Source organism: Lissotriton vulgaris, chromosome 10 (genome assembly GCF_964263255.1).
Source record: "Lissotriton vulgaris chromosome 10, aLisVul1.2, whole genome shotgun sequence".
NCBI classification, from domain to species: domain Eukaryota; kingdom Metazoa; phylum Chordata; class Amphibia; order Caudata; family Salamandridae; genus Lissotriton; species Lissotriton vulgaris.
Window position 1 is genome coordinate 565,112,120 of NC_141698.1, and position 25,403 is coordinate 565,137,522.

The 25,403-nt window shown below is 42.6% G+C and overlaps 1 protein-coding gene across 3 annotated transcripts in view; it reads right to left on the reverse strand.

The window, feature by feature from the left end:
- The window catches only part of CIITA (class II major histocompatibility complex transactivator), a 451,080-nt gene that overhangs the window by 330,777 nt on the left and 94,900 nt on the right, over positions 1-25,403 (reverse strand). For all 3 annotated transcript variants that reach the window (XM_086941420.1, XM_086941419.1, XM_086941421.1), the window contains exons 2-4: positions 22,947-23,058; positions 16,116-16,184; positions 13,043-13,099 (exon numbers count right to left, since the gene is read on the reverse strand). In XM_086941420.1, coding sequence (XP_086797546.1) covers positions 13,043-13,099; positions 16,116-16,184; positions 22,947-23,043 — 223 coding nt within the window. In that variant the 5' untranslated portion in view covers positions 23,044-23,058. The remainder of the gene's footprint in view (positions 1-13,042; positions 13,100-16,115; positions 16,185-22,946; positions 23,059-25,403) is intronic.

Below are 25,403 nucleotides of genomic sequence, written 5' to 3' on the forward strand. Positions count from 1 at the left end.
GATTCTGTGTGGATCTTAGGTCATTAAACAAGTGTGTTGTGGCTGATGTGTTTCCCTTACCGAATATTGGAGAGTTTGTGTCATCATTAAATGGTGCAAAATACTTGAGCAAACTTGACTTAAAAAGTGCTTACCACGAGATACGTCTCCATGAAGAATCAAAACATCTAACTTCTTTTATCACTAGCGAGGGAACATTCCAATTTACAAGGCTACCTTTTGGTCTAATTTCAGCGGCAAGTGTGTTCCAGAGAATGGTGACAGAAATATTTAAGGGTGTGGAAAAAGTCTTGTTCTTTCAAGACGATATACTTATATTTGGAGACACCATTAGCGAGCATAACCACAAACTTAGATCTGTCCTGTCTAGGGTTCCTGATGCAGGTTTGTTATTGCGCAAGGAAAAGTGTTCTTTTTTAGTAAAAGAGATTGAGTATTTAGGGTATGTTATCACAGGTGAAGGTATCAAACCGAAAAAGAATCTATTGTCTGCAATTGAATCTGCTCCTTGCCCTAATGATAAAGATCAGTTAAGATCATTTATGGGACTCATTGAATTTTATGCGAAGTTTGTAAGGGACTTTTCAGATAAAACATCAGTTTTGAGGAGTCTCTTAAAAAAAGGTGTGAGGTTTTCATGGAACGATGAACATACCATGTGTTTTGAAGCCATCAAAAAGGAACTGTGTGATGCTGGCGTGTTAGCTCCATTTGATATCAAGAAAAAATCAATATTGATGGTTGATGCCAGTGGTATTGGTCTTGGTGCTGTATTGTTACAGAAGCATGGTAATGAGGAAAAGACTGTTGCTTTTGCTTCTCGTCCTTTGAGTGTGTCAGAACGTAATTATTCTGTCATAGAGAGAGAGGCATTGGCAGCTGTGTGGGGTACCCATTATTTTAGAACGTATCTGTGGGGTACAATATTTTATTTGAGATCGGATCACTAACCTCTAGTGAATGTTTTGGCTCCTGGTGGTGCAGGTAAGGGCTCACCTAGGTTATCTAGACTTGCGTCGAGATTACAGGATTATCAATTTGAATTATCATATATTCAAGGATGGCGGAATGTGCAAGCAGATTGTTTGTCAAGGCTTCCGGTGGCAGAAGTAGTTTGTGATCAGGGTCAAGGTGATTTTAAGGAGGAGAGTGCCATAGCCTTTGTTCAGGATGTTGTTGCTTTGGGTGAAGGCTCGTACTGGAAGGAGGAGTGGGTTTCTTGTATGGAGAAAGACTTAGTGCTCATGAAAGTTATTGATATGGTGAAGAAAAGCACTATGCGTGAAAGTACCGTAGAGATAGGTGTAAGACCTTTTATCAAGATTTTAGATGAATTATCTGTGTCAAGTGATGTTGTTTTAATGAGAGGTGACAGATTCATTCTTCCATGTTTGTTGAGGCACATTGGCTCACGAGGGTCATCTGGGACAGACTTTTACTCAGCTTAGGATAAAAAGTAACTTTTGGTGGCCTTCCATTGATTCAGATGCTGCATCTTGTGTTGAAAATTGTGAGAGTTGTAGAGAAGGAGAGAAAAGGCTGAAGTTAGTGTCTACTCAACAACTTGGAAAGATTGTTGTTCCTGATCAATCTTGGCATAGCATATGTTTGGATTTTATTGGTCCAATGGATGAGATTCCTTTTAATCAGAAGTTTGCGATTGTAGTGATAGATGTCTTTTCCAAATGGCTCACTATTTCTTTTGTAAAGGAGATTACCACTGACAGCACCATTAGATTTCTGAAGAGAGGTTTTTGGATGAGGGTTTGCCATCAAATCTTATAACAGACAATGGAACACAATTAACCTCAAGTTAGATGAAGTTATTTTTAGATAATTGTGGCATTAATCATCACCACACAAGCTTATACAATCCACAGGGAAATGGAATTTGTGAAAGGGTCAACAGATTAATCAAGGGAATAATACAAATGATGTGTGCTTTAGGGTGCTTTTCAGAGGAGAAAATACAAGAGATGGTTTGGGCTTATCGCTCTACTGCTCACAAAAATGATATTAAATCACCTTTTGAAATGATGCGAGGCAGGCCTCCAAGCACTAAGCTGACCCCATATTGGTTGAAGAATTGTGATTGTGAACATTCTAACCAAATCACTACAAAGTTGTCTTCTTTGGGTATTTCGGAAGGTGATTTAGTAAAAGTTAAACCGGGTAGAGTTACAAAAGGTTTAACTAAATTCAGAGGTCCATTCTATGTGAAAAGAGTTTTTCCTCATTACATTGTCTTAGAAAATGGTGAGAAATGGAACTATAGAAGGGTTGCATTGTACAAAAAAAATGGTAATGTGTCTGGTAAGGAGAGGGATGAGACTTTGTGTGATAATAGTGGATATATGTTTTCCACTCAAGAAGAAGGAGTTTCTTCTTCTCTCTCTACTCATAGGAGGGAAGATGGTAGTGGTGATGCTCCTCAGTTTTCCAATTTTTCAAATTCTATGTATTCTGGTAAATCTGTGAGCAATCCTATCTTAAGAAGTTCTAGAGCTCGTCGTCCACCTTTGTATTTGGACGATTATGTTTGTTAATTATCATTCTGTGCTTTCTTTATGTTTTTAGTACTCCTAGGGAAGGAGAAATGTAGTAAATAGTATTTTACCTGTTTGAGTCTCTCATAGTCTTTCTTTACTTTTATCTGTATGACTATGCAGAGAAACATTCTATGTTATTATTATGTGATCTCATCCAGCTGTGTTCCAGCATGATCAGTTGGTGCCTGGTCAGCTGATGGTTTACACGTCTTTTATCTGTACTGCATTATAAGAAGATTTCTATCCTAAAGGAACTCTGGAGTGTCAGTATCCTTCTTTACAACATTTCTCTTCAGTCACAGCGAGGAGCTCAGAGCAGGCTGCAGACTGCACCTGCTTTAGAGGGAGATAGGCTTGCTTTAGTGCAAGTCTCTCTCCCACAGCTTTCTACCGAAGAGCTGAGGGGGCCGGGCCCCCTTCATTTACTGAAGCCTGAGGGCCCCCGCACTGTGGGGGCTGCAGGTGTGTTTGTTACGCCCTGGCCAGGCTCCCTTCATTTACTGAAGCCTGAGGGGGGCCCCCGCACTGCTGGGGCTGCAGGGGTGTTTGTTACGCCCCTGGCACGTCATTCTGGCCAAGAAGAGGATGGAAGAACTGATGGGGCCAGTGACAGCAGACACCATCTTTTGTCTGTGTCTGAGCACGCTGAGTGGTCAAAGGGTTAGCACGGAACCATCACCTAGACCCCTGATCATGGTCTTCAACTTCTGGGCATGATTGGAGCACATCCTGTTATGATTTTAGTACCTCTGGTACGCCAGGGGGTCTAAGATATCCTGGCTTTGCATTGATGTGCCATGGAGCTACAGGATATACCAATATTACCGTTGACACAATGCCATTCTAGGTCTGACCTAATGATAAAACCCAGCGAGGCCCTCGCAGCTCTTTAGAACAAAGTAGGCATCACTTAATTAACCCCTTTGATGCGGCGCAAATATCCCTCCCCAGTGCTGCGCTGTCCATTGGAACTAGTGCTGAATGGACGTCCAATGGTCGTGCGCAGCACTGGGGAGGTAGTGCACGCGACGACCGTTGGACGTTCGCAGCACTGAAGGGGTTAATATGTATTTATTTATATGTGCCACAGATGGTGGGACATGGCTCTTGTACCTATGTTTCCCCCTTGGCCCTGGACTTGAGTACCTGGGGGCCATGAACACCTCACATTAGCAGTTTGATTAGGGACGTGTTCCAATCAGCAGTGGGTCTGACACTGGGAGAAAAGCGTCAGGGAGTTGTGGGGTGTGGGAAGAATGTAAGAGCACATGAAAGGAAGGAAGGGAAGGATAGATAGATGAATAGTGAGATGGACAAATGGAGAGTTGGATGGATAAATTGGTGGATGGAGGGGTAAAGGAATGGTTGGGTGGATGAGTAATATGAAGGAGCGAAGAATGGAATGATTGAAAGAAGGATGAATTGTGGTAAAGTTAATGGATGACAGAAGAAAATTGATGGATGGATGGAGAGAAGTAAGGATTGATAGATGTGATAAGGAAGGAGGATGTATGTATGACTGGATGAATGAAGAGAAGAGAAGAATTGATAGGAGGATGAAGGAAATAATGAGTGGAGGGAGAAAAGTAAGCATGGATCAGAGAAGGAAAGAAGGAAAGATAAATATAGGGATGGATAGGGAAATGAAAGAACAAATGTATAGAGAATGCAGGGTTAAAATGCATGATTTGGCCACAGTGTTTTCTGGAAGCAAATGAAATAGTGCTGGGGTTGCTACCCTCACTAAGTTATTCAATGTCATTCAGGATAGAGTTCAAAATTAGTGTTATTTTATTTTTGCAGCTACTTTCATGCTTGGGCGGGCCACAGGGTTAGGCGATATATGCCCCGGTCATAGAACCTAAGAGTCAGGTGGTTTGGGTGATACCATTGCCACTGTTCAGGCAGCTCTTTCTGCGAGGAAAACAACACCCATAGTTAGAAAGTTCACCTGGCTCCAGCACATTGGTTGAATTGACCTTTCAATGGTTCTGAGGGGGAGAAATCATTTTAGAGGCTTTCTGACAGATGTTTTCATTCTTCTGAGGGGACCATGGTAAGAATATGGCCACTGCTCTCAGGACCGATGTCTTCTCAACTTGCTGACAGTGCAATAGAGGGGCCCTGGGGAGAGACTAGCTCCTGCTCAGCCTACAGCGGGACACCTGCCACTGTTTGCACTGTTCGTCCTCTTAAACTAGTGAGAACACTGACCAGTCTGCTCCTTCTGTTCAGTCTTCATGTGCTGTGCCTGATAATTCTACCTTGAAGCTAACACTCAGCTACCGTAAAGAGATTGTAAGCCTTTCCACCACTTTTTAAAACCCCCAAGTTGGAAACCCATTTAGGATGTGAGGAAAGACCCAGGAAGTGGGCAGAGGAGGTAGACCTTTTCTCCTGTTTTCGGTCGGATTCTTTAGGTCTGAGTGACGGTTAAAAATCATCCATTTGAAGAAAAAGTTCCATGTAAGGAATGGAATTTCCTTGAACCTTTAAGAACCTTTAAGCAGCCATACCAAATGGAAACTGATATTCAGTAAACCTCCACAACCTATAGGCTGGCTACCTTGTCAGTGGTGCTCATGCACTTGGATTGCCATTCACCAGTCCAAAACCTATTCTTTCCATCAGCATGGCTCCAACTTCCTAGTTACTATCACCCAAGGGGGTTGGGTAGAAACAAGATCAGAAATGTAAATGATTGTAAATAGGTGTTCAATACTCAACTGTTCATTTCAAAACAGTAATAGGTCACAAGTATGGCTGGCTGTAGTAGCAGGGTAATAGGATATGCATGGCTTTAGAGGGCACTGGCAACCAAGATAAGCTGACCTAGACTGGTTTTGTGAGAAACTAAATAGGGTTATTGGAATGAGGAAGGATTAAAGAAGGCTTAGAACATTAGAATGTTGGAAGCTCCATTGAAAACAATGTGGTAACTCCGGGCTTATAATGGCTGGTATAAACCCAGAGCTCCAACATTCCAATGCTTCTTTGTTCACAGCTCTGGCTGCGAACAAAGGCTTCAGGGAGCCTGAAGGAATTTCAATCCCCTTGTGCTCCTTAAAGCCTTTCTGCCCTCTAGTGGAAGAATGTTCTAATTGCCTTATAGCCCTTCGTAGCTGGGCTATACCGGCTATTAGAACATTGGAATATTAGGAGCTCCATTGCAGACAATGGAGTGCTCCCTGCTTCTACGGGCCAGTAAAGGCCCGCAGAACAAGATTCCAATGTTTTACAAAGGCCTCTCGGAGCTCGAGGGTATTTAAATCCCCTTGAGCGGCCTTTATTTTATTTTTTAGAACATTCTTCCCTCTAGTGGCAGAATGTTCTAATCGCTTTATAGCCTTTCATAGCACGGCTATACCGGCTATTAAAGTCCCGTCCCCTTGTTAAAGTCCCTCACCTTCTGCTCGGGCCTTTAACACAGGAAAGGGCCTTTAATAGCCGGTACAGCCCGCTACGGAGGGCTATAAGGCTATATTAAAGCCTCTATGCCTTGTTCAAGTCCCTCGCCTTCGGCTCGGGCCTTTAACTCTGCAGCAAGCCTTTAATAACCGGCATAGCCCGTATAAGGCTGTATTAAATAGCTGCCTGATACCTCAACTGGAGTGTTCAAAAGGGGAGATACATCAATATGTGTAAAGAGAACCAAAAAGATAGTGGTATAAATAACAATGTGGCAGGGCAGAAGTGGCCTTATTTTAGTTTCTATAACTGGATCAAGATCATTTTTCCAAGCCTTACCCACTTTTTCTGCGTGTTGTTGGAAACCACATTTGAGTAATGTAATGAGTACATTAGGTTTAGCACAAAAAACATCAACCACTGAAAACACTGCTTGGTGTTCTCATCTTCTGTTTATCTAGTAGGCAGGTTATTTTTTTTGAGATTCAATTGGTTATCGAATAATATAAAAAATCACTGGAACACTATGACATTTAGACGTAAGCCTTGGGCCGCTGCATGTCTGGCCCTTGAGCGAGAGTGAGCACTATAGTTAATCCAGCCAATGCCCCTTGTTAACTTCAATTCATGGTATATCACACTGCTATTGATAATATATTATGTGTGCATCACACAGTCCTGCTTGTTCCTAGGAGATCTTACTTGGACTAAGCATCGCTTTTCTTTTTACTTTTGAAATCCTACACTTGGTAATGGGGATGCTCAAAATAGTGAACATGTCCTACGTTAGGACATTAAATGTTCAAATTGTATTGCAAATAATTGATAAAATGGGGGCGCTTTAGAGGACATAAAACAAAGTGCTGAGGGGATGTGAAACATTATTTTCGAATAGCAGAACATCACAGTGAAGCATTGAACAAACCACTTAACAAGATATGAATCATCACCAAATATATTTATAGCATGAAGTGAGTGGAGCTGAAAGTGAAAGAAACTGGCTTCTATAAGACAGTTTAACCTCAAACGCTTTGAGACTGCATACTTAGAACATCATAACTCAGCCTTTACATAACAGAAAATAATGTGATTACATTCAGAAGGGCATGGTATTCACATTGTTTTCTGATAACATTTCACAAATAACATTTATCTTTGACCGATTTGTTCTATTTGCCTTTGAAGGGAGTCCTCTCTGGTGGGACCATTTTAGCTGATGAACTTCAAATTGTACACACAATCAATATCAATCAGGAGTTTGTTAAAGCGCAACTACTCACCCGTAAGGGTCTCAAGGCGCTAGGGGTGGGGGGGGTGCAGGTTCCATTCCATCAAGGAGGGGGTCTGTCGAAGAGCCAGGTTTTGAGGTTTCTTGCGAAGATGGGGAGCGATGTTGTCTGTCTGAGGTGGAGCGGAAGGGCATTCCATGCTTTGGCCGCGAGGAAGGAGAAGGGGCGGCCTCCCGATCTGGTCTTTCTGGTGCGGGGGACCTCGGCGTAGGAGAGCTGGGATGATCGTAGGGTCCTTTGGGGTGCGTGGAATTTGAGCCGGCTGTTCAGGTATGCTGGTCCGGTGCCGTGGAGGGCCTTGTGTGCGTGGGTGAGCATCTTAAAGGTGATTCGCGCCTCGACGGGGAGCCAGTGGAGTGTGCGCAGGTGCTGGGAGATGTGGCAGTGTTTTGGCAGGTTGAGGACCAGTCTTGCGGCGGCGTTCTGGATGTTCTGTAGCTTGCGGATGAGGTTTTTGTTTATTCCGGCGTAGAGTGCGTTGCCGTAGTCGAGTCTGCTGGTGACCAGGGCGTGAGTGACTGTCTTTCGGTGTTCGAGGGGGATCCATTTGAAGGTCTTACGAAGGAGGCGGAGGGTGTGGAAGCAGGAAGATGAGACAGAGTTGATCTGGCGGTCCATTTTGAGCTCGGAGTCCAGGATGATTTCCAGGTTGCGTGCGTGGTCTGTGGGGGTTGGCGGGTTTCCGAGGGCGGTGGGCCACCAGGTGTCGCTCCAGGCGTCGGGGTTTGGGCCCATGATGAGTACTTCTGTTTTGTTGGTGTTTAGTTGTAGGCAGCTGTTTTTCATCAATTTGGCGACGGCTTCCATGCCTTCTCGAAAGTTGCGTCTGGCGGTGTTGGGCTCCTTGGATAGGGAGAGGATGAGCTGGGTGTCGTCTGCGTATGACACGATGTTGAGTCCGTAGGTTCTGACGATGGGGGCAAGTGGAGCCATGTAGACGTTGAAGAGCGTCGGGCTGAGGGAGGAGCCCTGGGGGACTCCGCATGTGGTAGGTGTGGGGTCTGAGAGGAAAGGGGGGAGTCTGACCGGTTGCGTCCTGCCGGAGAGGAAGGAGCAGATCCAGTCGAGGGCCTTGTCCTGGATTCCTGCGTCGTAGAGTCTGCGTATTAGGGTGCGGTGGGAGACTGTGTCGAACGCCGCTGATAGGTCTAGGAGGATGAGGGTTACTGTTTCTCCTTTGTCCAGTAGGGTGCGGATGTCGTCTGTTGCGGCGAGGAGGGCGGTTTCCGTACTGTGGTTTTTTCTGAAGCCGGATTAGGAGGAGTTGAGGATGTTGTGTTCTTCAATGAATGTGGCGAGTTGGCTGTTGATGGCTTTCTCGATGACGTTCGCTGGGAAAGGGAGCAGGGAGATGGGTCTGTAGTTTTTGAGGTCGGTGGGGTCCGCTGAGGGTTTCTTCAGGAGGGGGTTGACCTCGGCGTGTTTCCAGTCGTCGGGGAATGAGGCGGTCGCCAGGGAGTGGTTGATTGTGTGGCAGAGCATGGGTGCGATGGTGTCAGCGGCTCTGTTGAAGATGTGGTGGGGTCAGGGGTCCGTGGGGGCCCCTGAGTGGATTGACTTCATTGTCTTCAGTGTGTCTTTGGTGGTGAGGGCTGTCCAGTCATCAATCGCTGGTTTCCGGGTGTCGGGGTGGTTGGTGAGGGTTCAGTGTGTTGGTTGTCTTCGTCGAAGTTGTCATAGATGCTCTTGATTTTGTGGTGGAAAAAGGTGCTGAGTTTGTCGCAGAGGTCTTGTGAGGGAGGGATGTCGGTAGACTCGCTGGTGGGTTGGGCGAACTCCTTGATGATGCTGAAGAGTTCCTTGCTGTTGTGTGCGTGGGTGGCGATTCTGTCTTCAATCGCTTTTTTCCAAGTTTCTCTGATGAGTTGATTGTGAGTGTTGGTGGCGGCTCTGAAGTTGTTGTGGGCTTCTGTTGATTTGGTGTTTTTCCAGGCCTTTTCGAGGCGGCGGCATGTGCGTCTGGACTCTCGAAGTTCGGTGGTAAACCATCTGGCTTTCTTGGCACGGGTATTGTTATTTTTCTTGAGGGGGGCTATGGTGTTGGTTCTGTCCGAGATCCATCTATGCAGGGTTCGGGCTGCGGTGTTGGGGTTGTCGTTTTCCGCGATGGTTGGGGTGGAGTTGTTGAGTGAGGAGATGAGCTGGTCGTCGGTGATTTTGGTCCAGTTTCTTTGTGGAAGCAGGTGCTGGTGTCTGTGGATGGTGGGTGTTCTGAAGGTGAAGTGGACGCAACAATGGTCGGTCCATAGGATTTCGGTGGTGTGGCTGAAGGTGATGGAGTTTCCTGTAGTGAAGAGTGGGTCGAGGGTGTGTCCTGCTGAGTGCGTGGGCTCGGTCACGATCTGGCAGAGTCCAATGTTGTGGAGGTTGTCCAGGAGGCATGTGGTGTTGGGGTCCAGTTGATTGTCGAGGTGGAAGTTGAGGTCTCCCAGCAGGGTGTAGTTGGTGGATGCGATGGCCTGCGGTGAGATAATGTCCGTGATGGAGTTGGCTAAGGGTCCGCGGGGTCCAGGGGGTCGGTAGATGAGGGTTCCCCGGAGGGCGGCAGTGGGGCTGGCCAGTATCTTGAAGTGAAGGTGTTCCATCAGTTCTGTGGACTCGTCAGGGAGTGTGCTCAGGAGGAGGCTGGATTTGTGGACGATGGCGATTCCTCCTCCTGGGTCGGTGGGGCGGTCCTTCCTGTAGATCTTGTATCCTTGGGGGATGGCGATGGCGATGTCCGGTCCTGAGGTGGCGCTGGTCCAGGTTTCAGTGAAGAATGCTACGTCCGGGGTGGTGCTGTCGAGGAGGTCCCAGATTTCTGTGGCGTGTTTGTGGAGGGATCGGACGTTGAGGAGGATGCATTGCAGGGTCTTCGGTTTGGTTGTGTTCTTGTGGGCGGGTTGTGCTGGATCCGTGTTCTTGGTGGTGCTGCAGGTGTGCCGGCAGCGGTGACAGCTGAAGGGTCCATGGGTGTCGGCTGGTGATGCTAGCTTGCAGTTGTTGTTGCAGCCTGGGTTGAGTGCGTGGAGTGCTGCTGGGTCGTAGCGTTGGCAGGGAGGAGATCCAGGGTTCCTGGTGCTGGTCGCAGACGGGTCGCGGACGGGCGCAGACGTGCTTGCCTTTGACGCGCCTTTGGTGGACCAGCGGCCGCCATTAAGTAGGGGTCGGGGAGGGCTGGACAGCTGGGAGGCGGGAGCGGGGAGAGGAGCTGGATTGGGCCGGTCGCGATGGGGGGGGAGGGGCCGCGGGGGCAGCAGCGGCGGGGAAAGGTAAAGGGAGGAAAGAAGGGATAAAGAAAAAAGGGAAAATAAGCAGAAATAAGGCACAAAAGAGCAGAGATGCAGAAAAGGGCAGAAAGGTGAAAGATGGAAAGGGTAGAAAAACGAGTGAAGGAGCAGAGGGAGAGAAAGGGAAAATGGGCAGAAATAAGGCAAAAAAGAGCACAGGTGCAGAAAGGTGAAAGATAGAAAGAGCAGAAAAACGATTGAAAACGAGTGAAGGAGCAGAGGGAGAGAAAGGGAAAATGGGCAGAAATAAGGCACAAAAGAGCAGAGATGCAGAAAGGTGCAGAAGGGTGAAAGATAGAAAGGGTAGAAAAACGAGTGAAGGAGCAGAGTGAGAGAAAGGAGACAGAGGTCCACTGGACCACCAGGGATGAGGCGCAGGGAAACCTGCGGGTGGAGGAGGGCCTCGATCACTAACACTCAAGAGTGCAGGGGCAGGGGCACCTCACTTAATGGTGGAGCTGCGAGGGTGGGAGAGCAATTTCACTGACAATGAGTCAGTGGTCTTGCTCGCCTGTCCCCGCAGTGGCCGCCATTAAGTAGGGGTCGGGGAGGGCTGGACAGCTGGGAGGCGGGGAGAGGAGCAGGATTGGGCCGGTCGCGCTGGGGGTGAGGGGCCGCGGGGGCAGCAGCGGCGGGGAAAGGTAAAGGGAGGAAAGAAGGGATAAAGAAAAAAGGGAAAATAAGCAGAAATAAGGCACAAAAGAGCAGATATGCAGAAAAGGGCAGAAAGGTGAAAGATGGAAAGGGTAGAAAAACGAGTGAAAACGAGTGAAGGAGCAGAGGGAGAGAAAGGGAAAATGGGCAGAAATAAGGCAAAAAAGAGCAGAGGTGCAGAAAGGTGAAAGATAGAAAGGGTAGAAAAACGAGTGAAAACGAGTGAAGGAGCAGAGGGAGAGAAAGGGAAAATGGGCAGAAATAAGGCACAAAAGAGCAGAGATGCAGAAAGGTGCAGAAGGGTGAAAGATAGAAAGGGTAGAAAAACGAGTGAAGGAGCAGAGTGAGAGAAAGGAGACAGAGGTCCACTGGACCACCAGGGATGAGGCGCAGGGAAACCTGCGGGTGGAGGAGGGCCTCGATCACTAACACTCAAGAGTGCAGGGGCAGGGGCACCTCACTTAATGGTGGACTTGCGAAGGTGGGAGAGCAATTTCACTGACAATGAGTCAGTGGTCTTGCTCCATTTGTCATATATGACCAATGAGATGCCAATGAAATGAAGCTGGCTTATAAGGCTTCATACTGAACAAGAACAGAATATAAAATAAGATTATCTGATGATGTTTGTCTCAGCTTATTTGAACTGTGTATGTATTGCATCTGGTATTTACATAAAATTTACCTCCCTGGAGGGCAGCAGAACGTTGCGCAGGGTCAAAAGCAAACATAGAGTCAAAGAGTTATTGGGTGGGTATCAGAGTTCTGAAACTGTAATTGAACTGCTACTTCATCATTAAATAGAGTTGTTTAATGAGTTGTGTCAGGTAATTCATGAAGTAGTGTTTTGATCGGAAGTAGATGTACCCTACTAACTTTGGGAGTCATTTAGAGTTAAGCTGAGCAGAAATGGAAAATCCACAACAAAACGGTTAGCTTCCAGTTCGCCTCACTTGAGGTCTCCCAGTCTCATTTAGCGTTGTAGGAATCACTTGGTTTCTGATACTAATGTTGAAAGGCCTGTCCTGATCTGGGAGGGTCTTCGGACGCTGGTTTTTCCTATTTACGGCCATCTTGAATGACATGCTGGTTGCAAATAAACTGGTGCGGCCAGTACAGATAAGAGTGGTGAAGCGAGGTGGGGGCGTGGCGGTGGGGGGAGTCAACAGACGAAGGAATAGGGAAAATAAAATAAAATAATTAATAAAACCAGTTACTTTGCGTTCGCTGCATCGCCGACTCGGCAATGCGGCGAGCGCAAGGTAAATGATTTTATTAATTTTATTTTCCCTATTCAGTTGTCTGTCGACTCCCCCTAAGCCCTGCCCCACCCCACCGCTCTTACCTGTACCCATCCCTCCTGCAAACAGAATCTTTCACTGCATCTTAAAAGTAATTTGTAAATATTGTTATATTTTGGAGAAAAATAAACTCAGCGTTAATTAAAAATCCCTAATGACTAGTCATGAAATGTACATATGGTGGTCCACTCTCAGCTGAGCCAGAAGAGGCTGGGCCTATACAACATGAGGAGCTTGGCAGCCAGCTAGTTGGTGTCAAATATGACCTCTTCTATGTCCTCCTTATCTTTACTGTTTTCTGATACTTCTTTTATTCCCTGAATATGAACTGTAAGTTAATTGAATTACATCAAAATGTTATAACAAGTATGTGTGATATTATGATTGCAATGTAAATACTTATCAATATTATCACCAAACTTCATACACAGAAAAGTGTTAGCAAATGTCACGATCATGTTTTTGGTAAGTGATCTCTTTAGGATTTACAGACAGCGAAAACAGTATTCCAAGACCAGAAAATACTTTGTGATATAATTCTAAATCTACCGTAAATAATTAAATAAACTTACCTAAGAAAGTCTTAAATGTTCCATCTTTATCATCCAGTACAAATTCTGCTATCTCAGCTGACAACAAAAGTAAAAGGTTTGTGATGAATGCATGCAAAGACAGCCACAGTCCCATAAATCATTCTAGCTATTTGATGTATTGACCAATAGTAATACCATGTCATTGGTGTATTACCGAGTAAAGGCTTTTGAAAGCGGTACTCATCAGCCCTCTCTGAGTGATACACATTTACCTAATATTCAATAATACTGAAATTCACATCCCAGTCCCTTTCATGACATCTTTTGTTTTTACATAAAGGACATTTTCTATTTTTATTTTATTTTCTCAACAGATCAAATGTGATGTTACAAGACTGAATTTGGCATGGCATTGTGTCCTTTATGGTGGCTGTGATTACTGTTTAATTTAGTTAAAATCTCTCTGCCGTTCATCGGGTAGGTATACATGGCAATATTAAAAAACATGTGCCTAGTGCACAAATAGTACACTATGGGCCTTATGTACAAAGTGTTATAATGGTTATAAACTGTCTGATTTGCTAAGTCTGAGAGTTTGCGAACACTAAAGCACTTTTGGAATGTACTAAACCCAATTAGCGATTCAGAAAAGGATTTCTGAATCTTCAAATAGGTGAAGCAAACATTAAGGACTTGGTATTTGATGGGGCGTGTTTAGGGTGACCATTCCAAATATTGATTCTTTCTGGTATGCATTAATGTTTTGCTACCAAAATCCAGTCACAAAACATTAATGTGTCACTGCCAATTTAGAGGAGGCGGTAAATCATTCACAAACGGAAAGAGGTGTTCAAGGGATTCTTTCCCCTTTGTGGATGTTGACAAAAACGTTTTTATAAGTTGGTAGTGGCCATGCGACCACTGCCTACTCTAAAAATGGTTTGTGTAACTTTTCTTTTATTTAACGCATGCTGTTTTCCTTAATGTAAAACAGGCCATATTTTTAAAAAATCACATACATGATCGACTGCTGGCCTCAGTAAGCTACAATCCCTTTGCTCGTGGCCAACCATAGTGGGTAGCAATTTGCTACCTACCTCATGCATTTTGTTGATGTAGGTTGAATTGTGATCCACTATGATTCAGTATTTTTAGAGTCAACCTCTTAATATATAGGTTTGTTCTCAAAATACCAATGTATTCTGTCAGTGCACAAACTGTGACCAATTCTATTAACTCTATTTTACATCCCAATAATTAATTGAAAATCGTTATTAGTCGCAATTTATGATTTCTTATTTTGAGTCTTTGATGTACTAGGTTGTTTGCCTTGCAGCAGGTACTCAATTACCTCAGGGTGTTCCCTTAGTACGGTGATGTTAATCCCTATGAAAATGAGGAAATCCTCTTGGTCCTGGAGTAACATAAATTTGGCTCCATCCTTTTACGTTTGGCTATACCATATATATATTTACCTTTGGCCTTATGTACTTGTGTGATACAATTACATTAATGAGATATGGTGCACTAAAGGTATTGAAGGTGCATTTATTGTGTGTTTTGACATACAGGTGTGTGCATAGTAAAATGTTTCCTTTTTCAGAGACATCTGCATTGCTGATAATAATCTTCTACAGGGTTATATTGTAAGGTGGTGCATTAAAATGCATTTAATGGAGTGCATTCACCAGGGATTAGTGAAAATGAATTATATGTTTGTTCAATGCTTTCTTTATAAATTGTGACCAGTTGTCATTTTTAGATAATAATACATGTATTCGTTTATTGCGCTGCATACAGGAGTACAGTATGATAAAGTTGATAACTTTATAAAAAATATATTTCATTGGGTTATATGTAGGGTATAGAATTAATATATATCTAATGAAAACTGTTAAGTTAGCGTGATTGTAGGCCTTAAGCTTACATATGAAACATTTAATACTAACATGAAAGCAGATTTCCTGCATGGTTTTCTCCTCTGCCGGTGCAGAATAAAGGCATTCGTTAGCTAGTAAAAAACACATTGTATTTCAGAGACAGTGAGGCAAGGAAGGAAGAACTAGCATTGTCAAATAATTTTAATGAAGACCAAAGAGTGTTACCCGTTGCTACTATCAGGCGAAGGGAGGAAGCCAAGGACCCATTGGAAGCAGGGACTGAACTATGGGAATAGCATTCAAGGCACCAAGTTACTTCTTGGGAACTGGAAAAGTACTATGATGTGTATGAGGTCATATTTATCGAATGTTCGTTGTGCATTTTAATTTGTGAACCAGTCCTGTGTTCATTCAGATTCCCTTTAGACTTGGAGAGGTACAGACCTTACTTGTCCTCTCTGATTGTGTGGATTTATGATATAAATGACTCCTCACCTGTAGAACATTTACAGAGGTACTGATGCTGACAACTTTCTTCCTTCCTTGATTTAATGGGGTTTCCCCTAACCTCAGGTTAGTATAGGGTTTAGTAGATACTGAAAATCTTTTCTATATATGGGGATACGGATCAAAACCATTCGTATAGTCATCAAATCCTTTTCCTTATTTTTTGTATCACTGCCACTAAAATACTTATATGCACCTTGCTCTTGGTGACCAACATTGTACCTTTTTGGTCTTCCCTTGATTTTTTTGAACTTTTACAGTATGTTCTTGAGATTGATTTATATTAGCCTGGCTTTGAGTTTGTATTAAACCTTATAGCATCAAGTTATTGACTCAGACATTTATTGTGTAGTTCCAATGACCACAATGTACCTTAAGACTCAAATTTGTTGCTATCCCATTTTCCTCTTAGGCTACTATCAAGGTCTATTGCCCAGAGTTATATTGGAGGAAATGGCTCAGAATGTTCTCAGCCCTTGCACATTGCTGTACTAATGAAGCATGCACAGGGCGAAGTGGCAGAAAGTTGGCACCCCCATGGAATTTGCTTGCCAGAGGGCCTTCAGGGTCCCATTCATCCTTCAAGAAACATTAATACATAATCAGAGTTGTTACTTCCACCAAACTGTTTCTCTTCATATACAAAATTCCACATTCATTTGCAGTAAGCCTATCACTATATCCAATAGCAGACAAAGGAGACAGAGCCAATATACAGTTCATACCTATAGCTTCAAAGCTTTCCTCCTTCAGAAAATCAGTAATTCTAAACTGATCAGAATCCAAGATATCACCTAGAAAAAAAACAAAAAATTAGAGCACGAAGTATAGATCATAAACTATTTTCAAAACTTGAGAAGTCAGCGACTGGATTTGATCTCAATAAACAGGTTTTGCAGGTGTCAGATGAGTTAATCAACAGCACAACATCTTGCTCATCAAAATTTCCTTACAAGTCATTCTTAAAGTGCCATGCGTTTGAACCGCTTTAAGAGGCGATAAAACACAACATGTATGTTATGTAGGGTATATTTTGACATAAATGGACAATCATAAAAAACAAAATCTTCCTACCATGTCACCCATTATTGTGTGCCTTTGAGGCTTCTAGAAGTTGGACCGCCTACTGTGGTCGGAAGCCTTCAAACAAGGAATTCAATGTAGTGGTACATGCCACCCTAATTGGTTGAAAATATATGTACATATCTAGATGTGCATTAGGCAATGTTTTCCCCACAATCCAAATGCTTCTAAGACCTGAGTGCCTTGTTGAAACCCAGTAACTTTGCTGAAGCACCATCTCTTATGAAAACACTCGCAACATGTATAAACTAGGTCCGGTGGCATTTAGTCAGAGGGTGAATCAATTTCTGTCTTACAGTTTTAACAGTGAAAAAAATAATTCTCTTATTCTTAGAGAATTTTGGGACAATGTAGATGACAAAGTGTTCATTTTCCAACCAGGGTGGATTAATAAAATATATACATATTATGGGCTTGAGACAAATCGATTTGTCTCACACAATAGCCCTGAACTGATCATTTACCTTTGTTCAAGCTTCAGAGGAGATTCAGGGTGGAGGCTGACATTGTCTTGCCTGGCAGATAGGAGCAAAACGTTTCCTGTTCCTCACTCTGTTCAGCTATGGGTCGCCACAAGATTCACTGGCTATATCTCCTCTGGTATACCCTGTTGGTGGTTCTACTGGAAGTTCCAGGATTAAAGGGGCAATCCTGACTTTAAAGGGATGGGATTAGGGTTTGCGGATAGCTTTGACAAGCCTAGAAACCTATACTCCACAACTCGGATTGTACCTGCAAAGTACTTTGTGGGTTATCCTTTGCCAAAAAGCATTCTCCGAGAACCTGAAAGGCCTCATATTGTTTTAACATGATAGTTGGGATATTTCATGGGCACAAAGAATTGGATAATGAGTCGCGACTAATGACAACCCAGCATGCATCCCTTCAGAACCCAAGCAACAGCGAACTGAATCTCTAAACAATCTTGAAATGGATGAAGAATTGCAGGTGCCGAAGAATGCTGCTTTACCAGTGGGATAGAAACTGGAAGAATATTCCCAGTCTCAATACAGAGCTCTATGAGCTTTGCCCCTCATGATGGAAAGCAGTTTTATGAACAGACCCTTTGGAATATCTGGGTTTATATCTTGTGGAGCTGATGAATATTGTTTGGTACAAAATCTGTTTCTGAGTTGTGTGCATGCTTGGACGCTGACCAAGAAGCCCAAGGAGCATTGGTGAATTCTAAGTTGACTGGTGAATGTGCTGAGAAGACTGGGTGGAATTATCAGTTGGAAGATGTTGACTGCTGTGGAATGCTACAGCCCGTTATAAACATGCTTCTTGAAGTCAAAGATGGTTGGATACCGAAAAGATATTGAAGCAGATTAAATTCTCTGTCTATCTTGGGCAATATCATATAATGGAAGGATAAGAGGATTTTTTTTTACTTCTTCCAGGGTGTGGAAACTCCCTTATAATTTTCTTTAAGATGCCTGGGTTCACAATTTGATGTTGCCTTATTTGTAAGATACTTTGCCTTTTTGTGGGGCAAAGATAAGATGGGATGATGCAAGGGTTTTGTGGGAGGTGGAGTTAAAAGACAGGTTATCATTATCATTGGATGATATGCTCCTCTTCCTCCGGTATATCCATGGGACGGGTGAAGGTTGCTGATGATCCTACATATTTACAATCAGTCATCTGGCTTTATAGTGAACTGGGATACGTCTGCCATTTTCACAGGAGGGAGAGTGACCCCTTGGAGGTGTGGGCACCTTCCCTGAGAATACTTACCAATAATTTCAAATAACTAGGTATGTATATTTCCAAACATCCAGCACTGAGCTGGGAACCTAATTTTCCCCCCTTCCAGTTAAGCTGCGGATTAACTTCCAGGGTAGAGACACCTTTCCATTAATACTCTGGGTCAAGTCACAATCTTTAAAACAGTAGCTCCTCTGAGATTCTTGTATTCTTGCATGTGATCCAAAGCTTCCTGGATGAGATTCCTGAATGATTCTTCAACACTATCAGATCCATGTCTTGCAGCTCCATGTGAGAGCAGACCTCACCAAGAATATCATGAGATAAATGCATTCAGTCTATGTATGAGGGAAGCCTGGCCGATTAGGTATACAAACGGGCCATGTAACGTCCCGTATATAAATGATTAGCTCTTCAGAGACAGCCGAGCAATTTGTGGTGAACTATGTTTTTTTGAATTGTCGGAATTCTTTAGCTACTCATATGGTTCCCAATTCCCTGGCACTTCTCCTGGGGCCTAACAAAGCTGTAGTAATTTGCTGGGAAAAAGCATTGCACTGGATAAGTTGAGAGTCAGACCCCATTGTGACGGGGCATGTTGCTCGGACAAATGACAAAACCTTTCCACCAGTGGGACCTCATTAGAATTTCTAATTTGGATGTTGCATGGGGCTCGTAATCTAAAATCTTTCAAGCTGCTCTCTGAGGAATATTGGCGTCCTGCTCTAAAATTTTCAGATATTTACGGTTGTGGCACTCGCTAGATTAGCACTGTGTGGTTTTAGAATCAATTCCAGAGTTTAAGTCCCTCAAAGCCAAAATAATCATGGAGCCCCAAGTAAATGCAGAATCTCATATCTACTGTTCACTGACAATCAAAGCGCTAGACCAATTTGCAGCACTACAGATTGGCTAGGAATGGGACATTGGCCCATTTGAGGATATAGAATAGGTTGAAGTCAAAATGGCTACATACGAACTCACCATCAACAGACACCAATGTCTTATTCAATTTAAACAACTACACAAATACTAATACGCTGCCTAGCCACATGTAGAAAATAAGTGTGAGAAACATTCCTACACCACAGAAAAGGGTGAAGAGTTCCATGTGATCTGGAGCTGCCCGTTAATCCACTGCTGGCTGGGGATAGGCTCAACACTGATGAGAGTATTGAGGCATCTTTTGGACCTCTCCCAGAAATTCTATCTCCCGGGCGTCACCTGTCACTTGTATGGATGATGACATAGCAAACACAAGGAGATGATGGATGGAGTGCTACAACTTTTCAGACACTCACCCCCAGTCATAAATCTGGGTTTAATCCATCATCAGTTCACTATCCCACTTCAGACCCAGCCATATACAAATCACTCTTGACCCTGTGCCTCATGGGAACAGTCCAGCTCGAACTGCCGAGCCCGGTCTTTCCTGGACTGGAAACAAGAATACTGAGACCGGTTTTGGGGTAACACCCCACATTAGCCAGGCTGACTTGAAGACTTCCCTGAGCGAATGCTTAATTTGGTCTCCACATAAAAGGTGAGCAAGACTAAAATTGAGCGTACTGAATATATGCCCCAATCCGATAATGAGGATGAAATTAAGGTGTGGATTGTTTCCAGAGAGTGGGCAAAGACCTCACTTAAGTTTGAGCATTTAAATTGGAGTGTCTTTTCACTTAAGACTTACCGTATCATTACAATCTGAATGATATTCAATGTGTAGCGTTCTTTTATGAAGCCGATGGAAACAATTAACTATTAAAAGCAGAAAAAGTGAATAAAAAAACAAAAAATGACACCCTCTCTGGGAGTAATGATTTTTGTGAATCTTCACTTCTTTTTTTTTAAGACATTTACCAATTTAGAAAGTTTTAATGCTGTTGGAGTGCACCTTATTTTGGGATCAAAATATAATTACATGGATTTAGTGTTGTTAAACATTTATATGAAGGTTGTTTTTTTGTAATAAGATTGAGCTTAAGCGACTATTTGGCCTCTCTGAAAGGGACATTTTTACTACAAGGCATGCCTTCCCCTCACCCGCCCTAATTCTAGGCTATGAATGCAGAGCCGGACTCGTCGTTTATCTCATCTGTCATTTCCCTGGGGGTCTGGGGAATTTGAAGCCTAGTTTCTGACGGCCTCTCTCTAGTGGGGGAGACAGAGATTGGCGAGAGGGGCGGAGACAATGAGGTTTAGGGAGAATTCGCTTGATTACTGCAACAAAGTATCTTTGGTTATAAGTAATAAACTTACAAAAATTAATATTTTCACAAACACTTGGACTCTGATTTAGTCATTGAGCGTGTGTAATCATTTCTTGCCTGAGTGAGTACAACAAATGCCTAACACAGCCCTCTGATCAGTCACCTGCTCGCCCACACTACCACAAAATAGAGCATTTGCATTATCTACTTGAGCATCAGTAAAACCTTTGGGAATCCACTGGACTCTATGCACATTACACCTTACTTTGGTATGGTATATGTAGTTCCAGTTTCTTGCAATCAATAAACTAATAGGACCATATTTCAATAATGCACATTTACCATCCCTTCAAGTAGGCTAATAGGTCCTAAGAACTGTGCCAAAGCCACAAAGTTAGTTGTATGGACCACTTTTCATGATGTAGACTGATCAGAGTGATTAATTCCATAAAAACACCACAAGGGATTGCTATATTTTGGGGGAGTATAAATTATGAAAAATCAAACGTTTAATGTATAGATTTAAGATTATTTACAATTATTTTTATTAAATCATTAACACTTTTTAGCAAATATTAAACAATATCAACATTAGTTCATGTACAGTACAGCCCTCTAATTTAAAAGAGGCGCCAGGTTCCACAGTAAAGTTTATTTTCTGGAGTTCAGGAAAATCATGAGAAAAGTACACAGCTACAAATACATTGCCAACATGTATTTAGCTGATCATTACAACCATAACAACTACTGATCACCTTCCCCAGTCTCACTTGGTGCGTGAGATTGGGAAAGATATCAACTTGTGCTGCCTGTTGGACACTTTTTACAATGGATGATATTAAAACACAGTACACCTCGTGCAATAGCACAGATGGCACTTTGGCAATGTGAACGGATCCCTTAACACCTGTTGATTTCTGAATTTTTATATTTAAAGAAGTGACACTTTTGCACAGATGTTAATAACCTCTCCAGCTGTAGGCCAGAGGAACAGCTTTTGTCTCAAAAAGAGAAAATAATTACATGCTTACATGTAATTTAAATGGGGATGAGAGTGACTTCTTTGACATAAAAATATTTACTTCACTAATTACGCAAATTAATGATTGAATCACAGCATTTTCAAAGTGGCAATTTTTTCAGGGACACTATTCTGTAAGAACGAATAATTTATCGAGAGCACTCATAGTTTTGAAGAACCCCCAAACATGTTGCAACTCTTTTTAATAGATTTTGTCTTGAATCCTAAAGCACCCCAAGTTGAGACGTTAACAGAGTGATTAGGAAATATAATGTACTACTCTGCATGTCTGTTCCTTAAGGGAAATGGTGCTTCTCTGGTCCCTGTATTGCAAACAGGAAAACTCAATGAAAAGGCAATTTTGAAACTTAAATGGTAGGTGAAGAATAATAGTGGCACAGGTTGTGTAGGTGGGCAAATGTAGTCGTATATTTGCTGAATGCAACACTGTATGTGGTTTACACAAACTATCTTCTTCTGGGAGGTATGAAGAACAGCGGTTAATATAACGACTTTCTTGTGATTGCATTCATGGGACCTAATAATGTGTGAAATTACTTCTTAAAAACTCATTTATTTTCCATAGCATGGGCATTCTTTTCATATCAATGTAATCAAATGTAGATATCTGTAGTTAAAATGGCACATAAAGTACCACATATTTTGCATTTACATATATAACATGGCAAACAATTTTTATCCTGTATCATATGTCTTTAATTGAATAATATGTTGTATGAAGACTTTGTTTGGGGCATCATTGGCCCTTCATTCGTCACGTAAGTCAAACCTGCAAGTTATTTGGCTTTCCAATGCTGCATAGTGCCAGATTCCCTACATGTGTATTAAAGAAACAAATACAATAAAATAAAATAAAAATGTGCAAATGTTTTGTGGATCTAGGAAATAGTCTGCACTCTTGTTTCACATGCACTTGGGGCAGAAGTGGTGATAGTGCGCTTGAAGGAGGGAGAACGAAGTGTGGAGTTCATGAAAAAACAGCATTAGAGAAAGAGGTAGAAGGAAAGAGAAAGAAAGAGTGACAGAATGTGTGTGTGCGTGTAAGAGAGAGAGAGAGAGAGAGAGAGAGAGAGAGAGAGAGAGAAAGAGAGAGAGGGGAGCAGGAGAACGAGAAAGAGAAAAAGTGCTAGCGAGAGAGACGCCCAAGAAACGGTGGGGAATTATTGGAAAAGCAATCACATGAAGGTATAGAAAAAGATTAAACAAGTATTGGTGTAATGGAAAGACAGATGGCAAGTCAAGGGAAAGAGAAGCATAGGAAGAAGGAGGAAAAGACGCACACATAGTGAGACAGACAGAAAGACAGAAGCATGCATTCCATCATTATAAGACAGCAAGAAGTACACACATGCATCACACATAGATCCACGTCCTAGGTCTATTAAAGTGCATACGAGGCCACCTGCTAAAATGAGTTTTCCCATCGGATTACAAATAGGCTGTTTGGCTATTGTACGAAACAATATATTGAAGGATGCAAGGAAGCTCTTGCTTTTGAAAAATTCACCTACCTGATGGAAATCTGCTTTCTTCCAGAGAACAATCTGGAGTAACATCAGTGTGCAGTAACCCGGTATTGAAAGTGTTTGCAAAGAGTGTCGGATCCATGGCTGGGTTTGCTACCTGGAAAAATAATTAGGCACAGTTAACTAAAGTGTGAACATAAATGACTATAGGCAATTTATGATTTATTTTCAAATATGAGTATTTCTGATGAGAACATATATTCGCTCCATCATCATTGGACCTGGCTCCTTAAATTGTCTAACATAAATTGCATTTCCAAAATGACGAATCCATGCTTTTAAATTACTTTTATGTGCGAAAATATCCGTGGTCACAAAGATCTCTTATGGCCTTCATTACAAAGTGTGTGAGCAATTTGTCCCCGTTTTAGTGCACTGGAAATTACCTATATCATCACAATACAAAGTTCTTGCCGAAAGAACGGATATTTGCTGTCACATTCAGTGTTTGCACACTGATTGCGGCGTGTGTTTCACTTGTTATGCTGCTTTTCCCACAGCAAAATGTTGTCTTGTTATCCTTGGTGAAATGTATCAAAAGAAAAACCATTGTAGCCCATCTATTACCTATTGGGCCGGTAACTCCCACTGTTGGACAAATTAGAATTTACATGACCATCCTAACGGGCACCTTTGTCTTGTTTGGGTGGAGACTCCTCGACAACTCACTCCTTTTTTGTCTCCTCTCTTTATCCTTCTTCCTATAGCCTTCTATTCTCTCCCTATTCTCCTCTAAATATGTAATTTTTTTCTTTAACCTAGTCCCCTAGTACTACGTAAACTCTGGTAGCTTCATCACATTCTTTACCACAGCACATTTATCCTTGCCTAAAACCTAGTACTGATACCTCTGTCAATACTGTAGCACTTCTACCCCTACACAAGTTTATTTTTCCCTTCCTATACCATGGCACTTATATCTTTGTTAATATCATACCTCAAACTTAGTACTTGTATCCCTACCAATACCCTATCACTTCCAACCATACCTACACCCTGATACCTCTACTCCTGCCCTTTGCCTAGACCCTGTCCACCTACTTAAACCCTAGTACCACTACACATTCCCTACACTCTATTAGCTCTACCCCTTCCTTTTCCCTAGTATCTCAGAGCATGTCTATACAGTAGTACCTCTAACCTAAACTATACGCCGGTACCTGTATGATGCCTATACACTAATACCTTTACCCCTACTATTCCTGAATAGCTTTACTCGCGCCTATACCATGGTACATCGACCCCATGAATACCTTAGTAACTATATCCCTGTGTATACCTTAGGCATTCTGCTCTTCTCTATAAACTCTACACCTCCTTATACCCTAAAACGCCTTACTTAAGTCTAGTACATCTAACTATATCTACTCACCCTGACACCCAAGTACATCTAACCTTACGTAAACATTGGTTAGTATCCCCTTCCTTTGCCTACATTTAGTACATCTAGTACCACTAAAATCTTGTCTGTGATGTAGTAACAACAGCACCGCCTATCACCCTGCTCATCATACTCTGAAAATTAACTGAAATGTTCTACAATAGAGAGTGACAACAGATACAGGTATTTTTGCCTCTTTTAGAAGTTGATGGGGTCGGAGGTCAGCTATAAGTTAGTGGACCTCCCACTATATAAAACTCACAGTTCACCCACCTCCTTTTAAATTGGGGTAATCGCAAGACCTCTGAGGGCATTCTCAGCTGGCTCTGCCCTATGGAACCCCAGACTTGTTGATACATCATCACTGGATGACCAGTTAACTGTGGTGGTTACTTGCTTCCACTATAACCTTTGTTTTGCCTTATTTTCCAAAGACACATCTTTAGCAGAGCCATCTTAAGGATTTTAGTTGACCAGGGCAAAGTCATATTTCTGAGACATCTTTTAGACATATTTTTTAGACATATTTATTGCTAGAAGTGACATTTCCCCATGACCCTATGGTTATTCACTTGTTGCCTTTGCCATTTTCTCTCTCGGAACCCAATGCCATTAACTTTATTTGCTCACCAACCCCTTACCCAAAACCTCTAACACCACCAACTTTAACCTAAATTCTTCAGAATTCATCAGAATCTATAGTATTGCCAACAAAACCTTTCTCCCAGTATCCAAACTCCCAGACATTTCCTCTAGCAAGCATTCAACAAAGCACTATTCAAGCCGGAAACCGTGAACATTGAACATCTAATTTTCAATGAGTAGCAGAAATCTCTACTAAACACAGTTAGTTCCCAACTTGCCAGTGATATATTAAATGTATTCAAATTGAAGGAGTGAATTAGTATGTCAAGTGTATAAATTGATAAACTGAATACAAATATTTTGAAAAGCTCCTTTGACAATCTGTGTCTACAACCATACTCATCCAAATGACACTCTATAGTTAACATTCAAAGATGGGATGCACTCCTTCAAATGTTTAATTTTGTCTTGTTCAT